Source organism: Monodon monoceros, unplaced genomic scaffold (assembly GCF_005190385.1).
Source record: "Monodon monoceros isolate NGI ecotype Baffin Bay Population unplaced genomic scaffold, NGI_Narwhal_1 Super_Scaffold_11, whole genome shotgun sequence".
Classification (NCBI taxonomy): Eukaryota; Metazoa; Chordata; class Mammalia; order Artiodactyla; family Monodontidae; genus Monodon; species Monodon monoceros.
Genome location: NW_021703767.1, coordinates 66,035,416 through 66,060,893, shown reverse-complemented (window position 1 = coordinate 66,060,893; position 25,478 = coordinate 66,035,416). Strand labels below are relative to the sequence as shown.

Below are 25,478 nucleotides of genomic sequence, written 5' to 3'. Positions count from 1 at the left end.
GTACTGATCTACTTTTCATCTGAATTCTTGCAGGAGCCCCCTAACTGGTCTTGTCCATTTCCAGTTCAGCTTTTGCCCTCTTGCCAGCATTTTTTTCTTCAAACATAGACTTCTATTGCCTACCCAACTCCTAAGGTAAGCGCTTAAGATCTTTTGTAGTCTGGCCTTAATCTACAATTTCTGTTTATTCCCTTTAAATTAAGTTGTACTTGCATCATACAAGATAATGGCCATTCCTAGAGTATACCATGCACTTTCATCGCCCAGCTTTTGCTCATGCTCTTCCTTGTTTCATGATTCTTCTCATTTTTCACCTGATAAACTCCTATTCATCCTTTAAGACAAACTCTTGTCCATCAAAATGTGGGCCCTGGACCAGCAGCATCAGTAGCATCTGGGAACTTGTTAGAAATACAAATTCTTGGCGCCCTACGGTAGACCCTACTGAATCTGACACTTTGGAGGATGATGACCAGATCTGTACTTTAACAGGCTCTTCAGGTGATTCTTACCAATTCTAAAATTTAAGAGCCACTGTTCTAAGGCACAATTCCTTTATCAGTGTCCACAGCACTTTGCATATACCATGGTAGTTGCTACGTTGTTTCATATTTACCCATCCACTTATCTATTTCCTCTGCCTCATATTGAGTCCTCAAATTCAAATACAATATTTTTGTTTATTTCCTAGCACCTACCAGTGTCTGGCATACAGGAGACGCTTGATAAGAATTTGGAACCTTAAGCACACTCTACTCCCCTCCAGGATTCGGTCCAGTCAGAGTGCATACAAACACACAGCACTAATAATCAGAAGGTGTCCAAGGTTTCTACTCTTAAAAGCTGACATGTGCCACACTAGCCAAGAGCACACATACTGACAAGACCAAGTGTCAGCAAGGATACAAAGAAACTGGATCTCTCATACATTGCTGGTGGGTAAAATGGTACCACTACTCTGGAAAACAGTTTGGCAGATTTGTACGAAGTCAAACATACACTCACTGTGTAATTCAGCAATCACACTCCTGGGTATTTACCCTAGAGAAATCAAAACTTATCTTCACCAAAAAAAAAAACTGTACACAGATGTTTATAGAAGCTTTATTTGTAATAATCAAAACCTAGAAACAATCCAAACATCCTTCAACAGGTGAATGGATAAACAAACTGTGGTACATCTATATAGTGGAACACTGCCCAGCAATAAAAGGGAACAAGCTGGGGCACTATGCCGAGGGAAGAAAGCCAGTCTCAAGAGGTTACATACTGTATGATTCTATTTATATGGCATTCTCAAGAGATGAATTTATAGTGATGAAGAACAGATCAGAGGTTGCCAGGGGTTATGGTTGGAGGGAAGGGTGTGACTTGGAGCGGGTAGTTGGAGGGAGGTTTTGTTTTGTTTGCATAATGGAAGAGTTTCGTATCCTGATTATGGTGGTAGTTATCAATGCATTAATGTATACATGTGGTAAATTTCATAGATCTACACACACAAAGAGTGCATGTAAAAACTGGTGAGATTCGAATAGGGTCTATAGTTTAGTTGATAGTATTGCACCAGTGTTGATTTCCTGGTTTTGATAATGTACTCTAGTTATGTAACATGTTATCTTTGGAGAAAGCTGGGCAAAGGGTACACAGAAACTCTCAGTTCTGTTTTGCAATTCCCTGTGAGTCAAATAATTGCAAAAGAAAAAGTCTTTTGAGAAAAAGAAAGCACAGGGATTTCTGGTGAAAGCTAAATTAGAAAGCGCTGCTTGACGCAACTCTAAAATGGGCCCCAGGAAGGGAGACGAGTTCGTTGCCCGGTGGAGATGGGAAAGGAGGGAAGTGGAGTGGAAATTCCTGCCTTGGAGACTGTTTGGTAGGACGTGGCCCAGGCCTGTTACCTCTCTCCAGTGTGACTGCAGGCTCCTGCTCGCTCGGGGAAGAGTGAGTACTGGGGTGGAGAGGGAGGTGAAAGCTTCCTCCTCAGCAGTTTCCCACATGGGGAGAGTGGGAGGAAAACCTTTCCTCAATAGGCCTAGGTGGGAAATTGGAAAGAGGGGTTAAAAAATGTTGACATCCTGGACTTCCCTGGTGGTCCAGTGGTTAAGACATTCTGCTTCCACTGCAGGGTTCCAACCCTGGTCAGGGAAGTTCTGCATGCCGTGTGGTCCGGCCAAAAAAAAAAAAAAAAAGTTAACATCCCTTAACAAGGTTAAAGGTGTGCCCAGTGAAAGATTAAATGGCGTAAGAACTCAAGCTCTGGAATCAAACTCCACCTCAGATCCCAGCTCCATCACTTATTAGGCATGTGACTTGATCACTTTAATGAACTTTGCTAAATCCCACTTCTCTATTTAAAAATAGGAGTAATGGGACTTCGCTGGCAGTCCAGTGGTTAAGACTTTGCACTTCCACTGCAGGGGACATAGGTTCGATCCCTCATTGGGGAACTAAGATCCCGCATGCCGGGTGATGCAGCCAAAAAATAAAAATAAAAATAAGTTAAAAAAAATTTTTTTTAATAGGAGTAATGATACTGTGTATCTCAGAAGGCTATGAAGATTGCATTAGGTAGTTTATGTAGAGCACAGCCTAGCACATATTAAATATATAATTGATGTTGCCTACTCTTTTTAATATTATTCTGTATAATTATCAATATTCTAAGTAGTAGAGAAAACATGTATTCATATGATTCTGACTATAATGTAATTTTTGATGATCCAGAGGCACTTCAGGATCCTTCACTACTTCAAACATCATGAAATGAGCACTTAGTCCCTGTATGTGTACACACAGACAATTTAACTTAAAGGTACTAGTTGTTACTTTCTATCACAGGCTTCTTATCTGCTTTTTACCTTAGGTACATTATCTCTAACCCATATAGCACTCAGGAGGATAAACTGAGATGAAGAAACCACCTTGGCATGGTTAGACAGATCACCCATCACACACAGCTAGTCAATCTAGTCAGTCCAATTTCAAAGCCACGCCTTTTCCACAACTTTATGTTACCTCAGTATTAACCTCAGTATTAACCTCAGTGTTAATCCATGAAAGCTGCTTAAACATACACACAGACTAACACTTGTTCCTTTCACATCAGATTACAGGACAGAATATGCAACTCCTGTCAGCCTAAGGCAGATACTTCCAGGCCATTGCTGGGGCCAAGACTTGAACACTAGACAATGATGGAAACCAAGAGCCCAAAGCCAGCTGTAGCAAGAATTCAGTCTGGGGTTGCAGCCAGTAGGTCGAGCCAGGAGTCGTAGGGAACCCTGCCAAGGTCTGAGGTCCAGGCCGGCAATCAGAATTGGAAGAGGCAGGCAATGCCCAGCAGAAGGCACTCCAGGGAACTCAGACTACCTCTCTATCTCCTCTTGATGGTAAATTCCAGCTAAAGGTGAGAAGGCAGAGGTGAAAACCCTGAGCCTGGAATTTCCCTGGTGGTCCAGTGGTTAAGACTCTGCGCTCCCAATGCAGGGGGCCCGGGTTCAATCCCTGGTCAGGGAACTAGATTCTGCATGTGGCAATGAAGAGCCCACATGCCGCAACTAAGACCCAGCGCAGCCAAATAAATAAACAAATAAATATTTTAAAAAAGAAAGAAAGAAAGAAAAGAAAACCCTGGGCCTGCCAGAGCTAGTGCAGGACGTTAGAAACCAGGGTCAGGAAGGCCCTAGCACAAGTTCGTTGATCAGTAGGATGGACACAGGTCCCAGGTGGCTGGGGTAGACTGGAGGGAAGTGAGAGAACACCAGAAGGAACCAGGAGTCAGGACATCTACATTAGCTGTCCCCACGTGGTCCCTATCTGGCTGTAAAACTGCATACTGGTCCCTTCATCTTAAAATAAGGGAATCAGGTTCACTCAGTGGTTTAAGCCATGTTCCTTAGAACCCTAAGACTCAAAGCCTGTCCTAGGCAATTTGTGGGGGGCAGAGTGGTGGGGAGCAAGCAGGTCCTGCCTTTCTAGAAGTCTCCCTTTTTCTCTTTGGAGTACTCTTCCAAGACTCATGATTTATCCAGGATAAGAGACATTTAATAGGTTTCCACCAGGTTCAGGGCCCTGTAGATGGTGCTGATAGAGACAAAGCTGAGTAAAACCCAGTCCCAACATCATGAATTCCCAGATTGTGGCCCAGTGGGGGATGATTCCAGCAGTTGTAGCTGTTGGGGATTTCACTCAGATTCACTAAGGCCCAAAGTTCTAACACCACAAACCTGAGGATGAGAAAGAAGGGAAAGAGGGAAAGGAAACCTCCCCAAGATGGCAGGCCAGTCTTTGGTGCCTCAGAGAGATCAATTTACATGTCACCTGGTAAATGATAATATTCTGGTTCACAGCAGACGCCCTGTGATTGGGTGTTTCACGTGGCCAATTGTGCTGTGCTTTATGCTCTACTTAAAATCAGGGCATCTGCTCTGTCCTTTGGGAAGTGCTACAAGTCTCCTGCTAGGAATTGCTCAAGGCCTTTCCCACAGCTAAGGGGAGAAAGGAAGTTGAAATCACTGCTTCATAAATTACAGCACATGCCTACCCTCTAGGGTCTGAGGTTATATGACAGAAGAGGACTTTTTGTGTTTCTAGTGTTTCCCCCTCACCAGCATTTAAAAACACATTTAAAATATATTACAAGTGCATGAGACATAGAAACTAATTTTTAAAAAATCTATGTGGAATGTGGCCATAATACTCCTAATTAAAACCATACAAGCTCCTTTCTAGTAAGGGTACCCTTTGGTACTCTTTTTTCCCTCTCATCACCAGCTTATCTTGAATCTATCAGTATGCTTTTTCACCACTGTCCTAAACTTGAGCTGGTATAATGAAGTAATTAATGGGCATTGGGTCTTATATCTAAATATTCACATTTCAGCTTTAAAAATATTTGCAAGGCTGCATTTTAAAATTGATCCTTAGGCCTTTTTATATTCCATGAGAGCTGTGCATTTTGAAATTTGTATACTAGAAATTTATATTCATAGTCACATAAAAATATCCATATTAAACATACATTCATATACATAGATTTTGTTAAATTGCTCAGTGTATACTGAGAAAATAACTGGTAATATTAAATTAAATTTTTATTCTATTTTAAAAGGTGACAGAATAAGCAAATTGTCTTTGCCATGAAAACATTAGAAACCAGAGAGGTAGAATCCTAATGAGCTGAGGACAGAAATTAGATCTCATTTGCTTTCCTGTCTCCAGTTCTTCTTAATACCTTGACAAGTAGATATTTAAGAATTGTTGAATTAATGTCTGATGCAGAAAGTTTATTAAAAAGATAATAATGAATAAAACATGGAGACACGAAGATCATCTGTTAGAGGGAAATTTAGGGGCAGGATGTATACCAAGTTTTCTTTTGCACTTAATAGCTAAATATTTTGATGAATTGATTGAGACATAAATTCTAATGCATCTCTGGTAACCAGGTCAGCCTATTGTTCCTGCTTAAGTTAGAGAAGCAGAAATGCAAAGGGTCCAAGGGGGGCAAGCGGGGGGTGGTGGTGAGATGAAATGGGAGACTGGAACTGACATATATACACTAATATGTATAAAGTAGACAACTAATAAGAACCTGCTCTATAGCACAGGGAACTCCACTGCACAGTAGAAACTAACACAACATTGTAAAACAACCATACACCCCCCCAAAAAAAAATCTTTTGAAAAAAAGAAATGCAAAGTGTGACTGGCTTATTAATAAGCCAGAGCAGGGAAAAGAAATTTGCTTCTGGAATAAGTTGAGAAGGGGAGAGCTGGAAGGGGCCCTAGATTTCATCAAGTCAAACTACTGCTAACCATTTGGCTCTTCTGCAGGCAGAATGTCCCTATTCATCTAGTTCCTCCCCAGCTTCAGTGCTATAGGCCTGAATTGACAGAATAGTTGGTAGGGACCTTGGTCTCTCCGTGTAAAACAAGGCTCTGCAAGCGCTTAATGGCTACAGGAAGGCAGGCACATTTAGAGAGGCCAGGCCCACTCAGGACAAGAAGCAGGGCTTAGTGTTTTAGTTCATGACAAAACATCATTTACTGCCTGCAAGGATGTAAAGAGAAGGCATGCGTTGCAGCCTAGCTGCAAGCAGCAAATCAAGATCAGCAGATTTTCTGAAGTCAGAATGGGATGCGTGTTGTTAACCTCTGAGCAGATGTCACCTGAGACCCTGTAGCCTATGTGGTCATGAGGATGAGGTTTCATCCATCAATTGCTCAACAACAATCATGTCACTGGGCCTACATGGCCCTCGACACATGATGTAAGAGACATATTCGACAAAGGCATTTCCTGGGGGGATTCTCCAAGATGAATTCAGCCAATGGAAAGGAATCTTTCAAGTGGCCTGATTTCACTGGAGACAAGTGAACACATATGCATGTGTGCCTGTGTGAGTATACACATCCCCAAGATGCTGCACTTTCCTAGAAACAAAGAATGGGAGAGCAAAAAGCTTCACAAGCATCCCATTAGGATCCTTTCTCTCATTTATTTTTAGACTCCCTTGGCACCATGCTGAGAGAGGAAGCAGAGGAGGGGCTCACCCAGATGACGCAGCTTTTCAGTGAGGGTTTGGGGGCTGGGGATTTGCCAGGTGGTTAAAACCCTGTGTCTGTGGAAGTCCACGGCACGTAAAATATCTTGGCCCTTTTGTGTTCAGTAATGCCAGGGAGTTTCCAGCCATTCTAAGAGTGACCAAGGGGATCCTCCTAAAGCTCCTACCATTACCCAGAATGTACCCCTCTTGCCTTAGCACCCATTGAACCGGCTCTTGACTCTCCCTCTGACTGTCAAGGATCTCTGCCACTTTATGGCCATTTGGCACACTTTGGGAAGGATGAGAGGCTCCTTCCTCCACCTAACAGAGGAGAGCGTTGCCAGGGAAAAATGAGATTAGGGAAGACAACAAAGAAAGGAAGAAACAATGGGCCTTCCATGTCCATTAATGAATTCATTCATTCATTCATCCATCTAACAAATGGTTATGGAACACTTGCCATTTTCCAAAGCCTGTGCTAGGGGCTGAAATACAGACAAATAAGAAACATCCTGGCTTTTGAGGAGTATAAATTGTCTAGTGGGACAACAAAATCAATACAATTGTCATGTAATATAACACAACAATTGTATTGATGCACATATACCCTGGGGTAGTATAAGGACGTGGAGGAGGGCACCAAGCCTAGACTGAGGGCATCATCCAGACAGACACGTGCTCTTATTTCTTTGAATCCAATGAAGTGAGTCACTCACAAAGGAAATATGAAGAAATAACTCATAGAACAAATAAAAAGATTGACTGGTAGTACAGTAAGCTTGGCTGATTGATTTTGGTGGCAACAGTCTACAAGGTTTTACAATTTTCCCCCACAGCAGTCAGCAGCCTGGATGTAAAAGCAGACAGTGAACTGTAATTTTTTTTTTTTATTTAACTGTAGTTGATTTACAGTTTATGATAGTTTCCGGTGTACAGATTCTTCTGCATTACAGGTTATTACAAGATACTGAATACAGTTCCCTATGCTGTACAGTAAATCCTTGTTTATCTGTTTTGTATATAGTGGCGTGTATCTGTTAATCCCATACTCCTAATTTATCCCTCCCCCGCTTCCCCTTTGGTAACCATAAGTTTTCTATGTCTGTGAGTCTGTTTTGTAAATATGTTGATTTGTATTATTATTTTTTTTTTTTGCGGTATGCGGGCCTCTCACCGTTGTGGCCTCTCCCGTTGCGGAGCACAGGCTCCGGACGCGCAGGCTCAGCGGCCACGGCTCACGGGCCCAGCCGCTCCGCGGCATGTGGGATCCTCCCGGACTGGGGCACGAACCCGTGTCCCCTGCATCGGCAGGCAGACTCTCAACCACTGCGCCACCAGGGAAGCCCTGATTTGTACTATTTTTTTGGATTCCACATATAAGTGTTATCATGTGATATTTGTCTTTCTCTGACTTACTTCACTTAGTATGATAATCTCTAGGTCCACCCACGTTGCTGCAAATGGCAATATTTCATTCTTTTTATGGCTGAGTAACATCAATGGATTGAACTTTTGATGCGAGTTTTGTCGAGCAGGTGCAACAAAAGGGCCTGTTTGGAAAGGGAATTGGGTGTTGTTGAGAGAACAGTCCCAATAACCAACCAGAGGTTTGAAATTGAGTAGAGGAAGGAAGAGAGACTGTGAGAAAGCTAAAGAACCAAGGAACTGAAGGTCTGGAGGTTGTCAGTGGGCAAGTGTATTAGATGTAAGCCTATGAGAGTAGAGGGCTGAGGATAGGAGACTCATTCATTCATTCATCAAGTATTTATTGGGTGATTTTTAAAATTAATTTTTATTGGAGTATAGTTGCTTTACAATGTTTTGTTAGTTTCTGCTGTACAGCAAAATTTATTGAGTGATTTTAATATGTGAGGTAGTGTTATAGTGCTGGGAGTACATCATGAACAATTCTAATTGGCAGGAGAAGACAATAAACAACAAGAATAATAAATATGTAAATTATGTAACATGTTAGAGGTAATAAGTACTATGGTGGGATGGGGATGGAGAGAATAGTGTGGGGTAATAAGGATTTAGTATCTAGTGGAAGAGTGTGATTTTAAGTGGGATTGTCATCATAGCCCTGGTTGAGAGGGTAACATTTGAATAAAGATATGAAGGGAGAGAGGGAATGAACCATGCACATATGTGAATTAAAATATTCCAGGCAGGGAGCACGGCCACTTTAAAGCCTTGAAGTGTGAGAGCACCTGGTGTTTTCATGAAATAGCAAGGAGGTGTGTGGAGTGGAGTGGGCAAGGGGAAGAAGTAGGAAATGAGGTAGAGAGATAATGGGGACCAAATGTGTAAGCACTGTAGACCCTGGTAAAGACTTTGGCTTTTTTCGAGTGAGATAGAAAGCCATTGCAGGGTTCTGAGCAGAGAAGTGACATGATCACTGTGGCTGCTATGTTGAAAATGGAAGTCGGGAGGGTCCAGAGTAGAAGCAGGGAGACCAGTTAGGAGGCTAGTGTAATAATCCAAATGAGAAATGCAAAGTCAGACTTTGATCAGGGTGATGGCAGCAGAGGTGGTGAGAAGTAGTTGGATTCTGGATGTGTTTTAAGGATAGAGCCAATAGGATTTCATGACAGATTGGATGTGGGAGGTGAGCTAGAGTCAAGTATGACTCCATGATTTTTGGTCCAAGCAAATATAAAGATGAAGTTGCTATTATCTGAACTGAGGAAGAATGTAAGAACAGGTTGAGGGGGGAGACCAGGAGTTAAATTTTGGATGCATTGAAATCAGAGATATTGGCGTTTAAATTTTCTGAAGTGGAACCATTCTGAATGATCATAAGACCCAGGGTGTGATCCAGGGTGTCTGAAAGTGGAATAAAGTGAAGTTGTTATGATTAAAGAATTTAAACTCTGGAAGTTGAAAGGTTAATGAAATCTCCTAGGACGGTCTCCTAGGATGGTGGCCCAGGCAGGAGAGGAAGAAGCAGCGCCAGGCTGCTCTCACCCTTAAAATACAAAGTTTGAATATAAATAGCTACAGGTCACACAAATATTAGTTTGAGGTGTTCAGAATTTGAATTGAACTTAATACATTAGAAATAAGCAAAATGATAAATGATCACATTTGCTGAAACACACCAGACAAAATTATGATAAAACTGTTTGGAACATATCCAGATGAGTTAGATTTATAATCCCATTGTAGCGTGGATCAAAAACAGTGGACTGAAAAAGAAATTCAATAAATTTCACAATTTAATCTTAATTGTTTTATTAAAAAGCTTTTTGGGTATGTTTTTAGATATGTTTAAAGCTCAATGATACTATTTATATCGACTCATGTAGCATTTTAGAAAGCATGGCCCTGTGACATTTTAGGAAAATTTCTAATAGTAACAGCAAGCCAAGAAGTACCCTCAGCCCCATTCACAGGCTATGTTTCCAAACTCTGTCCTTAACATCATTAAGAAGAAACAACAGGATACCAGTGTCTCTATAACTCCAAGTATAATGAAAGACCAAGTTCAGAAACTGATATTTGATAAAGATTTTTAAAACATCATACTGGTAGATGTCATTTATGCATCTGAATTCATTAAAGACTTTGAAATGATAATACAGGTTTATATAGGTTCTGCAGATATAGATGGATATTTATCTCTATGTATTGAAACCTTACTTGAGAAGAGAGAAATCAAGAAAACTCTTGCCTTATATTGCCAATCAGTAAATGAAGTAAAAAAGATAATGAGGTAGCTATAAAATCCTTTTTTAAAAAAAATGCCACCTTGTTTCTGACTGTCAGTAACCCAGTCTGGGCTTTTTGTCTCTTCATAAATGAAACACAAGTAATCTAGATGGGCCTAGCTATTTATAAGTAGATAATATTTAAATCTTCTTCCCTTGTAGAAATTATGTTTGTGGTTATTAAAATATTCAGCATATGCAGTCTTCATCTTTTAGTTCAATAGAAAAATATAAATGATATAGGTGGTTGAATTCCTATCAAAGTAGCAAAGACATTCTCCAGACTTACATAATTCACCTGCTGAATTGGAGATGATTCACCTTTCAGTGACTTCACAGGTGTTAACTTGGCCAAACACAATAGGTAAATCATCTTCTATTCATTTTTTTTTCTGAGGCAAGTTTTCAGTATCATTGTTTAGGAGAAATATCAAAACATACATATATAAGTCCATAACATGTCCATTTGAAAATTAATTTGCATCAACTTCTGAGATGTGAAGACTATGTAATGTATATTTTGTTTTTTAAAAAAACTAAATTGAGTTCCTCCTAACTAAATCAGGAGGGGGAGGAATTCTAAATCAGGATCCATGCAGTACTGAATTACACAAAGGAGACCTGATTGTAAAGTGGTGTTCAAATAAAATGGTCCAGAGAGGAGTTGAGAAAGAAACCTACCGTACATCAGTGATCTAGACAACACAGACGTGTGGCTGTGAAACCTGGGCATTTGCTTGGTGAGAACCTCATCATCAGATATTCATAGCTGATGCCTAGGAGCTTGTGAGAGGCCACGGGCAAGAACAGCCTCAGTTCTTGGTCCTGCAGGATCCCACCCAGTGGTTTTACCACCGCCCAAGCTTCTGGCTGCACTGAGTGGCCAGTCTTGGTCAGTGGTGCCCTCTTTTCTAAATCAGTGTCAGCACTGGTCTCTCTAATGTATACTTTTCTTAACAAATGCTTTGCGAAGCTGCTGATAATCATTGTTATTTTGGTATACAATATTCAGCACATATTCCCCCTTCTTATGGGAAGAGACAAAGAAACTAGGGAAGATTACTCTAAGCCCACAGTTTGAAGACATGATGACTGAGGAAGCAATCCTGAAGGAAGAAGTGGATAGGTAGGATAGGGCTAAATCTTAAATGGGGATACAGGAGACTTAAGGTAAACAATAGAAAATTGTTCTTTATACATGTAGCTCTCTTGGTAAGTGATGAAGGTGGTATTTTAAGAAAATAAGTGTGAAAGCAATATGCAAGATGTATTAGGACAGGGAAAAACTGGTGTTACAGAGAGCTGAAGCTTACACCAAAAAATCTAAAGATTAACATTTTTGCATCGCCTTAGAGTATTCAAAGAGTTTTAGCACACACCTCATTTGATCCTCACAGTACCTTGTGGGTGGATACAAAAGAAGATATTATCTTCATTTCACAAATGAGGAAGCAGGAACCTAGACTAGTTAAATGAGGCTATGAAAGTCACACAGCTGTGACTGGCTGAGCCAGGATTCCCATCTCATACCGACTCCAGTTCCATTTCTCCTAACACGACTGTATCCTGGATAAATGTGGTAGCAGGAATGGAGAGTGAGGGATAGCTCAGAGAGATTTTGAAATAACAAGTGAAAGAAATTGGCAATTGATTGGGTAGAGGTGGAGAAGGAAAAGGAAGAGGGAAAAGGTGATTCCCAGGTTTCTAAAGCCTGGAAGATGATGAGGTTAACAGTATCATCAGCTATGTTGGCAACATGCTTGCAACATGCTTGCTACATGCTGGGCCCTGTGCCACACACTTGGCTACATTGCCCCTTTGAATCCTCACAACTCTTTGGTTTGGGCAGGAGGGGAGCGTGTATTATTATTATCCCCATTTTACAAGGCAGTTGTTCTCACTTTTAGAGGAAGAGAAAAAATCAAGATTTTTGCTCCAAGACTAGGTAAGGCTCAGCTGGACTCATTGGCTTACGGTGACCGTACTTGGGGCCTGAGTCGCAGGCAGAGGTTTGGTGTTCTTGTATGTGTGGACGTAATTATGTTGCCGGCTATGAAGTAATCAAGCTGGGCCGATGGTGGTTGTGATGGTTCTAAGTACAGCATTGCCAAACTGTTTGTTTAATGCCTCCTAGGTACGTTGCCTGTCCTTAAAGTAGGCTGTACTAAGTAGCTGGTTTTGCCTTCGCTCTGGCCTTTAAGGTGGTCAGCCAGGTAATCCAGATACATAGATAAGAATGCTTTCCCCCTTTGTTACTATTTAAAAATAAACATATAGGGAACTTCCCTGGTGACACAGTGGTTAAGAATCCGCCTGCCAGTGCAGGGGACACAGGTTCGAGCCCTGGTCCAGCAAGATCCCACATCTTCCCTTAGATCCCGTGGAGCAACTAAGCTCATGCGCCACAACTACTGAGCCTGCGCTCTAGAGCCCGCGAGCCACAACTACTGAGCTCATGTGCCACAACTACTGAAGCCCGCATGCCTAGAGCCCGTGCTCTGCAACAAGAGAAGCCACCACGATGAGAAGCCCCCACCCCGCAATGGAGAGTAGCCCCCGCTTGCCGCAGCTAGAGAAAGCCCACGCGTAGCAACAAAGACCCAATGCAGCCATAACTAATTAATTAATTAATTAATTAAAGAAAATGTAGGTGAGTTTAAGAAAAAACTAAATGTATAATTACCAAATGACTAGTTGTATAAATATTGCATTTATGCAGAATACACTATTTAGACTAAAACTCTTAAGTACAGTTACATTACTTCTTAACTGTTACTAGTTATTTTTATTTCTTAATTGTTATCAATCACAGTCCAATGTAAACCTGCTTTTCTCCTTAGGTTAACCAATTCACACATTTCTGTCTTGTCCCAGGCCTCTACTGGTGCCCAGGATTTGTGTCAGACCGTGATTGTCCACATTTCCCTATAATCTTCAAAGTGCTCTATAACCTCATTTAAAAATCACTTAAGAAACAACCCTTCCCAAATTTCCTGCTTTCAATCCCTGCTTTCTCTTCCTCTCTTGGTCAAACAGAGAGAGGAAAACAATTTACATGTCAAATAAAGTAAATAGTGGATGAAAATTTCCCCAAAGTTTTGTCAAAAAGTAGTTTACCTTACAGCTCATTTTATTTTATTTTTTTATTTTATTTTTTTATTGAAGTATAGTTGATTTACAATGTTATGTTAGTTTCAGGTATACAGCAAAGTGATTCAGTTATACATACATGTATATATTAATATATGTATTATATATATTCTTTTTCAGATTCTTTTCCCTTATAGGTTATCACAAAATATTGAGAATAGATCTCTATGCTATACAGTAGGTCCTTGTTGGTTATCTGTTTTATATATAGTAGTGTGTATATGCTAATCCCAAACTCCTAATTCATCCCTCCCCACCTTTCCCTTTTGGTAGCCATAAATTTGTTTTCTATGTCTGTGGGTCTATTTCTGTTTTGTGTATAAGTTCGTTTGCCTCATTTTTAATTGGATTCCATGTATAAGTGATATCATATGATATTTGTCTTTCTCTGTCTGGTTTACTTCACTTAGTATGATCATCTAGGTCCAGCCATGTTGCTGCAAATGGCATTATTTCATTCTTTTTTATGGCTGACTAACATTCCATCGTATATACATACCACATCTTCTTTATCCATTCATCTGCCAATGGAAATTTAGGTTGCTTCCATGTCATGGCTATTGTAAATAGTGCTGCAGTGAGCACTGGGGTGCATGTATCTTTTCAAATTATGGTTTTCTCCAGGTATATGCCCAGGAGTGGTATTGCAGGATCTTATGGTAGCTCTATTTTTAGTTTTTTAAGGAACCTCCATACTGTTCTCCATAGTGGCTGTACCAATTTACATTCTCAACAACTGTAGGAGGGTTTCTTTTTCTCCATACCCTCTCCAGCATTTATTATTTGTAGACTATTTGATGATAGCCGTTCTGACTGGTGTGAGGTGATAACCTCATTGTAGTTTGATTTGCATTTCTCTAATAATTAGCGATGTTGAGCATTTTTTCATGTGCCTTTTGGCCATCTGTATGTCTTCTGTAGAGAAATGTCTATTTAGATCTTCTGCCCATTTTTTGATTATGTTGTTTGGTTTTTGTTGTTGTTGTTGTTATTGATCCGTATGAGGTATTTGTATAGTTTGGAGATTAATCCCTTGTTGGTCGTATCATGTGCAAATATTTCCTCCCATTCTGTAGGTTGTCTTTTTTGTTTTGTTTATGGTTTCTTTTGTTGTGAAAAACCATTTAAGTTTAATTTGATCCCATTTGTTTCTTTTTATTTCCATTACTCTAGGAGACGGATGGAAAAAGATATTGCTGTGATTTAAGTCAAAGAGTGTTCTATGTTTTCCTTGAGGAGTTTTATGATATTCGGTTTTACATTTAGGCCTTTAATCCATTTTGAGTTTATTTTTGTGTATGGTGTTAGAGAATGTTCTAATTTCATTCTTTTACATGTAGCTGTACAGTTTTCCTAGCATCACCCATTGAAGAGGGTGTATATCCATTGTATATTCTTGCCTCCTCTGTCATGTCATTAATTGACCATATGTGTGTGGGTTTATTTCTGAGCTTTCTATCCTGTCCCATTGATCTATATTTCTGTTTTTGTGCCAGTATCATACTGTTTTGAGGACCATAGCTTTGTAATATGGTCTAAAGTCAGGGATCCTGATTCCTGCAGCTCCATTTTTCTTTCTCGAGATTGCTTTGGCTATTCAGGGTCTTTCGTGTTTCCATACAAATTAAAAAAAAAAATTTCTAGTTCTGTGAAAAATGCCATTGGTGATTTGATAGGGATTGCATTAAATCTGTAGATTGCCTTGGTAGTATAGTCATTTTGACAATATTGATTCTGCCAGTCCAAGAACACAGTACATCTTTCTATCTGTTTGTGTCATCTTTGATTTCTTTCATCAGTGTCTTATAGTTTTTGGAGTACATGTCTTTTGCCTCCTTAGGTAGGCTTATTCCTAGATATTTTATTCTTTTTGATGCAATGGTAAATGGGATTGTTTCCTTAATTTTTCTTTCTTATCTTTCGTTGTTAGTGTCTAGAAATGTAATAGATTTCTGTGTATTAATTCTGTATCCTGCAACTTTACCAAAATTATTGATGAGCTCTAGTAGTTTTCTGGTAGTATCTTTAGGATTTTCTATGTAGAGTAACATGTCATCTGCAAACAGTGACAGTTTTATTTCTTCTTTTCCAACTTGGATTCCTTTTATTTGTTTTTCTTCTCTGGTTGCTGTGGCTAGGACTTCCAAAAGTATGTTGAATAAAAGTGGTGAGAGTGGCCATCCTTGTCTGATCTTAGAGGAAATGCTTTCAGCTTTTCACCCTTGAGTATGATGTTAGCTGTGGGTTTGTCATATATGGCCTTTATTATGTTGAGGTAGGTTCCCTCTATACCCACTTTCTGGAGAGTTTTTATCATAAATGGCTGTTGAATTTTATCAAAAGCTTTTTCTTCATCTATTAAGATGATCGTATGGTTTTTATTCTTCAGTTTGTTGGTGTGGTGTATCACACTGATGAATTTGCGGATATTGAAAAATCCCTGGGATAAATCCCCCTTGATCATGGTGTATGATCCTTTTAAAGTATTGATGGATTCGATTTGCTAATGTTTTGTTGAGGATTTTTGTGTCTATGTTTATTAGTGATATTGGCCTGTAATTTTCTTTTTTTGTGGTATCTTTGTCTGTTTTTTTCAAATAGTAGTTTACCTTACAGTGCATTTTTAAAGGCTCCAAACTGTATCTCTTTAGGTATCTACCTGCTAGTTATTTATTCACTAGGCTGCATAGAGCAGTCTCTTAGCAACCATAAACTTCATGGAAAAATGCTAACTCTTCTCTGATACCACCTGTTTTTAGGAAGTGACCTTCTTTTAAAAGACTTGGAGTTATACAAGCAAGAAATACCAGAATTTAGTTCTTTTTGAAAATAAATTTAAATAAGTCATATTTATTTAATTTTTTAAAAATTTTATTTAAATTTTTCACAGATTTGTAAAGTGGTTTCTTCCCTATGGCCTTTTACTCTGAGGCTGCATTGGAGATTATTCTGGCCCACTCCCAGGGCAAATGACATGACTGTAGGTGTCTTTCTTCCTGGTTTCCTGTAGGATTGTGAAGATGTCCAGTCCCAATCTGAACATTGTGACCTTATTGGGCAGTTGTCTGACTTACAGTAGCGCTTACCTCTTTGGGATTCACCATCAAGGTGCTTTAGCAGGAAGGTCAATGGAAACTCTCATTCAGGTAGGTGAAGTCTTCAATTTTGTTTTGAATATGATGCGGGTGGTGGTTACATTTATCCTTGCTGTGGGCACTTTCAGAGGCAATCCCTGGAACGCTGAGTCAGTGAGGTCCACTTTCTGCCCCAGGTCTTCTGTGGACTGAGGCTTTACAGATCAGAATGTATGGAGAACCACAAAGGATTCTCTCCTGCCTCTTGCTTCTGTCCCTTTCCGCCTATAGGTAAGACTGTCCATGTTGTGCATTGGGACCTCCCTTGTGTTTGGCCCCATTCTGGGAAAGAGCTGGCGACTCTACAAGGTGTTTACCCAGAGGGTTCCAGACAAGAGAGTGGTGAGTAGGCAACAAGTACACAATGCTTGATCACAGACAGCAGCTCTACTACTGAGTAAAAGCTAGAGAAACTTGTGCCAGATTACTGGGTCTGGCCCTTTTATGATGATCTGAAGTTCCTGCTCCTTACTTCAAACCTTGGAGTCACATGGCCGGTGTCAGTGCTATTGGGATATAGGTCTTTAAACAAAGGTTCTGCTTCATATGCACCCCAGGCCCTGGTACTGCTCTGGGGGATGTGTGAGCTGGTCCATATCTGGCACCAGTTTGAGGGAGAGCAAGATGCCCAGAGAGGCTGTTGCTTGGCACAGGTGTGAGCTGAAAGTGGACAGAGGAAGAGTGATTACAGAGAAGCTATAGCAGATAAGCAGTTATTTCCCTCTCTGGAGCCTGATTCTTTTCCATTTAAGAAGGCCATTCTCTGCACTAAGAAGGATGAGCCTGGAGCAGTGAGCAAGGAAGAGCATACCCATTTCAGCAGACAGAATCAACCCTAGAAGCTATGTGGCAGCCAGACCACCTACATGTGCCTGACATCATGTGTCATCCTAACCACATTCCCCCATTTTATCAGGTTTCCTGATAGAGCTGTCCACACCTCAAAGCCTGATCATCAAACCCTTTGTCTATGTAGGCCCTGCCCAGATCTAACATATTACTCAGTTGGAGTTTACTTCTCTGGATTGACAAGACTTTTTTTTTTAGCAAACATTGTTAAATTATGGTGAATATTTATCAAAAGCTCCACTGTGAGTAACCATACATATGAAAAAGTTTACCTAAAGGACAGTAAGTTCATTCATCCCTCTAGAACACTAATTCCTTTTTTTAAAAATAGCTTTATTGAGGTATAATTGACCTCCAATGAACTGCACATATTTACTGTTTGATATGTTTTGACATATGTATACACTGTGAAATGTGGGATATAATCTACAAGTTTCCTCATGCACCCTTGTCATCTCCCTCTCCTGTCCAATTCTTACATCCCCTGTCCCTGTCCCCAGGCAACCATTGACCTGCTTTCTGTTACTATAGATTAGTTTGCATTTTCCAGAATTTTATATAAATGGAATTATATAGTATGTATTTTTTTTATCTTTCTTTTACTTGGCATAATTATTTTGAGATTCATCTATGTTGTTACTTGCATCAGTGGTTCTTTTCTTTTTATTGCTAAGTAATTTTCCAATGTGTAGATGTAACTATAGTTGGTTTATACATTCACCTATTGATGGATGTTTGGGTTTGTTTCCAGTTTGGGGCTATTAAAAATAAAACTGCTATGAATGTTTGTGTACAAATCTTTGTGTAGACATATGCTTTCATTTCTCTTGGTTAAAAACCTAAGCGTAGGGGCTTCCCTGGCGACGCAGTGGTTGAGAGTCCGCCTGCCGATGCAGGGAACACGGGTTTGTGCCCCCGTCCGGGAAGGTCCCACATGCCGCGGAGCGGCTGGGCCCGTGAGCCATGGCCGCTGAGCCTGCGCGTCCGGAGCCTGTGCTCCGCAGTGGGAGAGGCCACAACAGTGAGAGGCCTGCGTACCGCAAAACAAACAAACAAACAAACAAAAAAACAAAACCTAAGCATAGAATGATTGGATCATATGGTAGGTATATGTTTACCTTTTAAAGAAATTGCATGACTGTTTAACAAAGTGGTTGCACCATTTTACATTCCCACCAACAGTGTATGAGTCAGTCCCTTTCCTCCACATCCTTCCCAACATTAGACTTTGTTGGTCGTTTTCACGTTGGTCATTCTAATAGGTATGTATGGTAGATTCTCATTATGTTTTAATTTGCATTTCCCTGATTCAGTGTTGAGCATCTTTTTATATGCTTATTTGCCATCCATATACCTTCTTTGATGAAGTATCTGCTCAAATCTCTCACCTATTTTTTAATTTAGTTGTTTGTTTTCTTATTATTGCGTTTTGAGGGTTCTTTTTATATTCCAGATACAGTCCTTTATCAAACAAAGATTTTCTTCCAGTTTGTGACTTTTCATTCACTTAAGAATGTCTTTCACAAAGAAGATGTTTCTAATTCTGATGAAGTCCAGTTTACTACTTTGTTCTTTAATGGATCATGTTTTTGGTATCAGATCTAAGAAACTTTTGCCTAACCCAAGGCGCCAAGTTTTTCTCCTATGTTTACTTCTAGACGTTTTAAGAGTTTTTGTTTTTACATTTAGGTCTATGATTTATTTTGAGTTAATTTTGAAATATGTGATCTGTGGATTGAAGTTCATTTTTAATATACGGATATCCAATTGTTCTGGCACCATTTGTTGAAAAGAGTGTCCCTTCTTCACTGAATTACCTTTGCACCTTTGTTGAATCTGTTTCATTGATGTCATTGTTTATTTTGACACCAATACCATATTACTGTAGCTTTATGTTAAATCTTTTTTTTTTTTTAATTTATTTTTGGCTGTGTTGGGTCTTCATTGCTACGCACAGGCTTTCTGTAGCTGTGGCAAGCGGGGGCTACTCTTTATTGTGGTGCGTAGGCTTCTCATTGCGGTGGCTTCTCTTGTTGCGGAGCACGGGCTCTAGGTGCATGGGCTTCAGTAGTTGTGGCATGTGGGCTCAGTAGTTGTGGCGCACGGGCTTAGTTGCTCTGTGGCATGTGGGATCTTCCTAGACCAGGGCCCAAACCTGTGTCCCCTGCATTGGCAGGCGGATTCTTAACCACTGTGCCACCAGGGAAGTCCTATGTTAAATCTTGAGTCAAGGAGTATTAGTTCTTCTCTTTCAGTGTTGTTTTGGCTAATCTAGGTCCTTTGAATTTCCATATGAATTTTTTAATCAGTTTGCCAATTTCTGCGAATTTTTTGCTGAGATTTTGATTGACGTTGTGTTGAATCTGTAGATCAGATTGTGGAGAACTGATTTCTTAACAATGTTGTGTCTTTTAACCCATGAACACAGTATAATTCTTCATATATTTAGGTCTTTTCTAATTTCTCTCAGCAATTTTTTTGTAGTTTTCAGTGGAGGTCTTTCATATCTTTTATCAAATTTATTCCTAAGTACTTTATTTTTTATGGTATTATACATGTTACTGTTTTTTATTTCACTTTCCAATTTTTTGTTGCTAATATATAAAAATACAATTGATTTTTGTAAGCTGATCTTACATGCTGCAATCTTGCAAAACTACTTATTAGTTCTAGTAGCTTTTGTGCAGATTCCATCAGATTTTCTATATAGATTCATATCTTCTGTAAAAGAAATTTTCTTTTCAATCTTGTATGATGTCACTGGCTAGAAACACCAGTACGGTGTTCAATGGAAGTGCTGAGAGCAGACATCCTTGAGTTGTTCTTGATCATATGGGGAAAACATCCTATCTTAGTCAAAACTAAGAATGATGTTAGCTGTAGTTTTATCATAGATGCCCTTTATCTAATTGTGGAAGTTCCCTTCTATTCCTATTTTACTGAGTTTCTATAAAGAATTAATGTTGGGTTTTATCAAATGTGTTTTCTGTATCTGTTAATCGTATGATTTTTCATTTTTAGCTTGCTCATATGGTGAATTACATTAAATGATTTTAGGATCTCAAACCAACCTTGCATTCCTGAAACAAACTCCACTTGATCATTATGTATTACCCTCTTATATTGTTGGATTCATTTTCATAAAATTTTGTTTATAATGTTTGTGTTCATGTTCTTAAGGTATGTTGCTCTGCAGCTTTCTTTACTTATAAAATCTTTTTCTGGTTTTCTAACAGGGTAATGGCAGCCTTGTAGAATGAATTGGGAAGTATTCCCTCCAATTCAATTTCTGGAAGAGTTTGTGTATAATTATATAATTGTCATTTACTTATGGCATAAGTATTTCATTTACAATAGTGTGCTTCCAGTTCCCCACTCTCCAATCTTTGTGTTGTTTTTACTTTTACATATGTTATAAGCCCCACACAATTGTTATTAATTTTTGTTTAAACAATCAGTTATGTTTTAAAGATATTTAAATAGTAAATATCAATCATATATTTTTCTATGAAGTTAACATTTCCAGAGCCCTTAATTTCCTCGTATATATCCCTATATTCATCTGGTATTATTTTCCTTTTACTTCAAGGATATCTAACATTCTCATGCAAGTGTGCTAATGCTGAATTCTTTTGGCTTTTGTTTATCTGAAAAAGTCCTTATTTCACCTTTATTTTTGAAAGATATTTTTTCTGGATATAAGATTCTAGGTTGATATTTTCTTTAGTTGAAGATTTCCCTCTACTGTTTTCTCACTTGTCTGTGTATCTCATGAGAAATCTGATGTCTTCCTTATCTTTGTTCTGCTATACGTACTGTGTCATTTTTTGCTAGTTGATTTGAAGATTTTCTCCTTATCACTGGTTTGGAGCATTTTGGTTCAGCAACTGATTTGTTTTTATCTTACAAGCACCATGAATCATGTAATTAGTTGTGCTTCCTTCTTTTCATTGGTTGTCAAAAATGCAGACCCATGTTTCTGCCCCAGTTCTTGAATGGTATGTGCTCTCCTCACCTGAGCATTCATCATAATTCTCCTTATTGTCTCTTTCCTTAATATTTTTCATCCTGTTGCTGCATACATTTTTTTAAATCTTATTTTTGTAACCACAAAAATAACACATTCTTTTTGTATTAAGTCAAATGCTTCACATATGTTTAAAGAAAATGCTAGTAATCTCTCTTCCACCACCATCATCTCTCAGTCTGACCCTCCAGGTTAATGGTTGTTAATAGTTTTATGTAAAATTTTCCACATCTATCTATGTGCTATATAAACATATAGAAATAATAGTGTATTTATTTTATAATATCCCTTGAATTCCTTTGTGGGAAAAGGCAGGATATGGAAGGGACAAACAAATGAAAATGTTTAATGGTGCTAATGATGATATGCACATAGAAACCACTGCATGTGTTTAGTGTCTGTTTCATCTTTGATGGCTGGATTTGAAGCCCCTTTGAAAGGTTAACCCTGGAGCCTCTATCTCAGAGCACATAGGACTCTCTAGCCCCTGTGTTGTATAGCCAGTGAGCAAAGGAAAGTTATGACCTTGACTCTTTTGCAGATAATCAAAGACCTGCAGCTCCTGGGGTTGGTGGCAGCCCTGGTGGTAGCAGATGTGATCCTGCTCATGACGTGGGTGCTGACTGATCCCATCCAGTGCCTCCAGATTCTCAGTGTCAGTATGACGGTGAGGGGCCTAATCCCTGGAGAATCTAGTTCCTGAACTGGAGGGACTGGCTTCTGTGGGTACACGGGGGTCATTCTCCCAGTAGCATTCACTGTGTGGACATCCTCCCAACGAGAAGATAAATGACCCAAAGAGGCTGGCGAGTCAGGAGCTGTGGCCACCATGAACACCTGCCTCTTGTCTGCAGGGTCTGCTCCGCTCCCACTGCTCCTCCCGCCCCGAGTGTTTTCCAGCAGCAACCGCTAAGATGTCAGCAAACAGAGATCTGCCTGGCAGTTATCTCTGCTTCTACCTTATCAGTAATGAGAGTTTTCAGCTACAGAGAGCTTCTTTACCCTAACTGTTGAAAGGTAAAGGTAGTATTTTGAGGTGTTCTTTGGAGTCAGTCAACCCCAATTCAAATCCCAGCTCTACCACTTACCAGCCTTGGGAAAGTTATTTAACCTGTCTAAGTCTCTATTTTCTCATAGGTAAAATGGAGATAATAATACTACCTATTTCATAGGGCTGTGGTGAAGATTAAGGGAAACAATGCAGGTAAAGGACTCAACTGTGCCCAGTATATAGTGTTCAGTTAATAGGAAGCATTATATCTCCAGCCTAACAAAGGAGCTGAGGAATACAGGGGAATCTTGACAGTGCAGGTTCAATATTGAAGGTTTTAACTGTTAACAAATAGCAGAAAGAGGATGTGAAATAATTTGTAATTTTGCTGATGCACTAATTTGAATCACTGTGGTAGCAAAGCACATAACAGGGGTAAGCCCTGCTGGCACCAAGAATCCACATGTCAGCCCAACTTTGTCGTCTTTTCCTCCAACTCATAGTTACTCTCATTTAGATTCTAATGGAGTCACCTAAATGTTATAGTTTTTACATATTAAGGGAGAAATTATATGCTATAGAGGATTTCACAAACTAGAATGTTTACAAAGATCTGCTGTGTATGTGTGTTCCTGGTAACTGTGGGTGCCCTCATTCCTGACTCTGTGTCCCTTCTAGGTGACAGGTAGAGACGTGTCCTGCTCTCTGACTAGCACACACTTCTGTGCTTCCCGGTACTCTGATGTTTGGATTGCTCTCGTTTTGGGATGCAAGGTTGGTAACTTCATCTCCTGGGGATACTATCTCTCTGTTACCAACAAAATGGTTATAAAGAGGAATTATAGGAATTAATGAGGTGATTTCTGCAAAGAGTATTGAAATCAGAAGAGACCTCTATTGATGCATACGTCTCAAAGCCATGACCCTTATTATTTCTGTACTCTATTTGTTTTGAGGGTCACGTTTCGAAATCTTTGGACTTCCTCATTGAGTCCTCCCCCAAATCATGTGGAATTCACCCACTGTTTCTCCCATTTCTTGGTCTGTTTTTTTCATTGATTTGTCAATACCAGTTTTCTCCCCAACTACCTGCAAGGGGAATTATAAGAAGACATTCTAGCCAGCTTAACCTATTCTCTTAAGTGCCCTTATCACTCCTCTTGGGTCCTTCTTCAAGATTTGTGTCAAGGTAACCTGCTGCCTTCCACTTGCCTAACTTTCTTGCTCTGATTGGAAGCATGGTTGGCCCTAAGACAAATGGCAACATCCATGGTGTCCTTTGAGTGGTTCCAGCTGCCTCAAAGTGTCTCCTGTACGGCCCTGAATCTCCCATCATTCGACTCATTTATCTCTGTTAGATGGCAAAAGGAGGATATTATTTCCAGAGGGTACAGGATACTATACAGGGCACTAAAGGAGAACCAACTATCCTGTTAGCTGGTTTTCAGCTTGGAGGGACAGAGAATCTGGCTTGGGGCGGGGGAGGGGGGGAGTGGCATAGGGCAGGTCTGTTTCAATGAACAGGCGAGCCCTGCATGGCAGGAGGCTGCCTGTTGAGTATTAGGAGAGAGGGGCCTGGCTGATTGATTGCTGGCAGAGGAAAAGGAGGTCTTGTAGAAATAGATGGCCTCTAAAGGTAAAGTTTACTCACTTCACCACTAGGAAAGTGTTCAAGTGGTTGCTTCTGAGAAATAGGCCTGAGGATGGGCAGGGCTGGGACAGGAAAATGTTGCTTTTTAACCATGTGCATGTATTACTTTGATAGAAATATTTTTAAGAGAAAATGGTAGGAAGTGAATAGCTTTTGATCTCTAGTTTACTAGTGGTTAAGAAATTGAGTTTCAAAATAGGACAGAACAGGGTTTGAATAATGACTCAGCCCCTTCCTAGCTGACCCTGAACCTCATTTGACCTCCCTGAGCTTCGATTCCTTCATACGTGAAATGGGGATGATGATAACATCCTCTCAGAAGGGGTCTGAGTTTTGAAAGGATTAATGCATGTTGAGTTTTCGTTCACTCCTGGCCCATAGTAAGAGCTAAATACACGTTAGATGCTTTTATTATTAATCTTCCACTGCCCACCCCTGCCCCCAGACAGTTTTGAAAGCACAGTGCCTTTCCCATTCTTCGAGCCCCTGTAGAAGAGCACGTCCTTCCCGGCACAGAAACTCAGCACTTCCCCCATAGCAACTCCCTCTGCAAGTCAACTTGATTTATTTTCTCCATTGCCTTTTATATAATCCCATTTCCATTTTATTTCACGGCAATATCTTTCTATAGGACAAAGAAAGAAAAAGGGGAAAGAGTGCTGAGCCATCAGGAAGGTGACTGAGCCAGGCCCCCATGGGCTCCCTGTTCGGGCAGCTCCTGAGGAGGACCCCAAATCTGCACATTAAGTCCCCGGACCGCAACCCCACGCTTCTCAGCAGTGAGGGCGAATGACACACAAATATCAGATGTGATTCACTCAGACACGAGTCATGCATGTATAGATGCTTTATTCATACCTGATTCACTTTTGGAAAGAATTTTAATGGAGTTAAAGCATTTTAATAGAATCAGATTTGAGCATTTCAGAATCATAGAATTAATTTTATTTGCCTTCGATTAAATTACTAATGATCTAACCCTGCCAAATGCCGCCTGATGGCGTCAGTTATCCAAAAGTCAGGCTCCACTGGCCTGCTGACTTGTATGTCCTGTAGTCATTGAAGATCTCAGGGCGGCCACATTTGGCCCCCTTTGGGACACTGAGCATTCGGGGCACCCAGACAGCATCTCTGCTGTGCTTACTCCTTCACTGTAGGCACAGCCAGTCCTCCAAACAGTTGTCTTAAGGGCCATCCCTGCAGATGGAGTTGGTCAGATCGTGTGATTTCAGGGCCACTGGCAGGTACCCTGCTGATACCTGACCTTACTTTTATTATTAGTTCTCCCTCTGAGTCCCTGTAGTTCCCACCCCACCTCATCCCCCGTGGCAGCTTCATATCCTGTGTCATAAAACATTGATATTTGGGTGCTTGCCTTAAATCTCCCAACCAGACTGAGCTTCTTAAAAGCCAGAACCATG

At 40.1% G+C, this 25,478-nt stretch overlaps 1 protein-coding gene across 3 annotated transcripts in view; it reads left to right on the top strand.

Moving 5' to 3' along the window:
• GPR156 (G protein-coupled receptor 156) overlaps nucleotides 1-25,478 on the top strand; it is a 94,023-nt gene that overhangs the window by 52,112 nt on the left and 16,433 nt on the right. For 2 of the 3 annotated variants that reach the window (XM_029215491.1, XM_029215492.1), the window contains 4 exons: nucleotides 16,416-16,551; nucleotides 16,771-16,881; nucleotides 21,957-22,082; nucleotides 23,085-23,180. In XM_029215491.1, the coding sequence (XP_029071324.1) occupies nucleotides 16,416-16,551; nucleotides 16,771-16,881; nucleotides 21,957-22,082; nucleotides 23,085-23,180 (469 nt within the window). The remainder of the gene's footprint in view (nucleotides 1-16,415; nucleotides 16,552-16,770; nucleotides 16,882-21,956; nucleotides 22,083-23,084; nucleotides 23,181-25,478) is intronic. The other variant, XM_029215493.1, reaches the window with a different exon arrangement.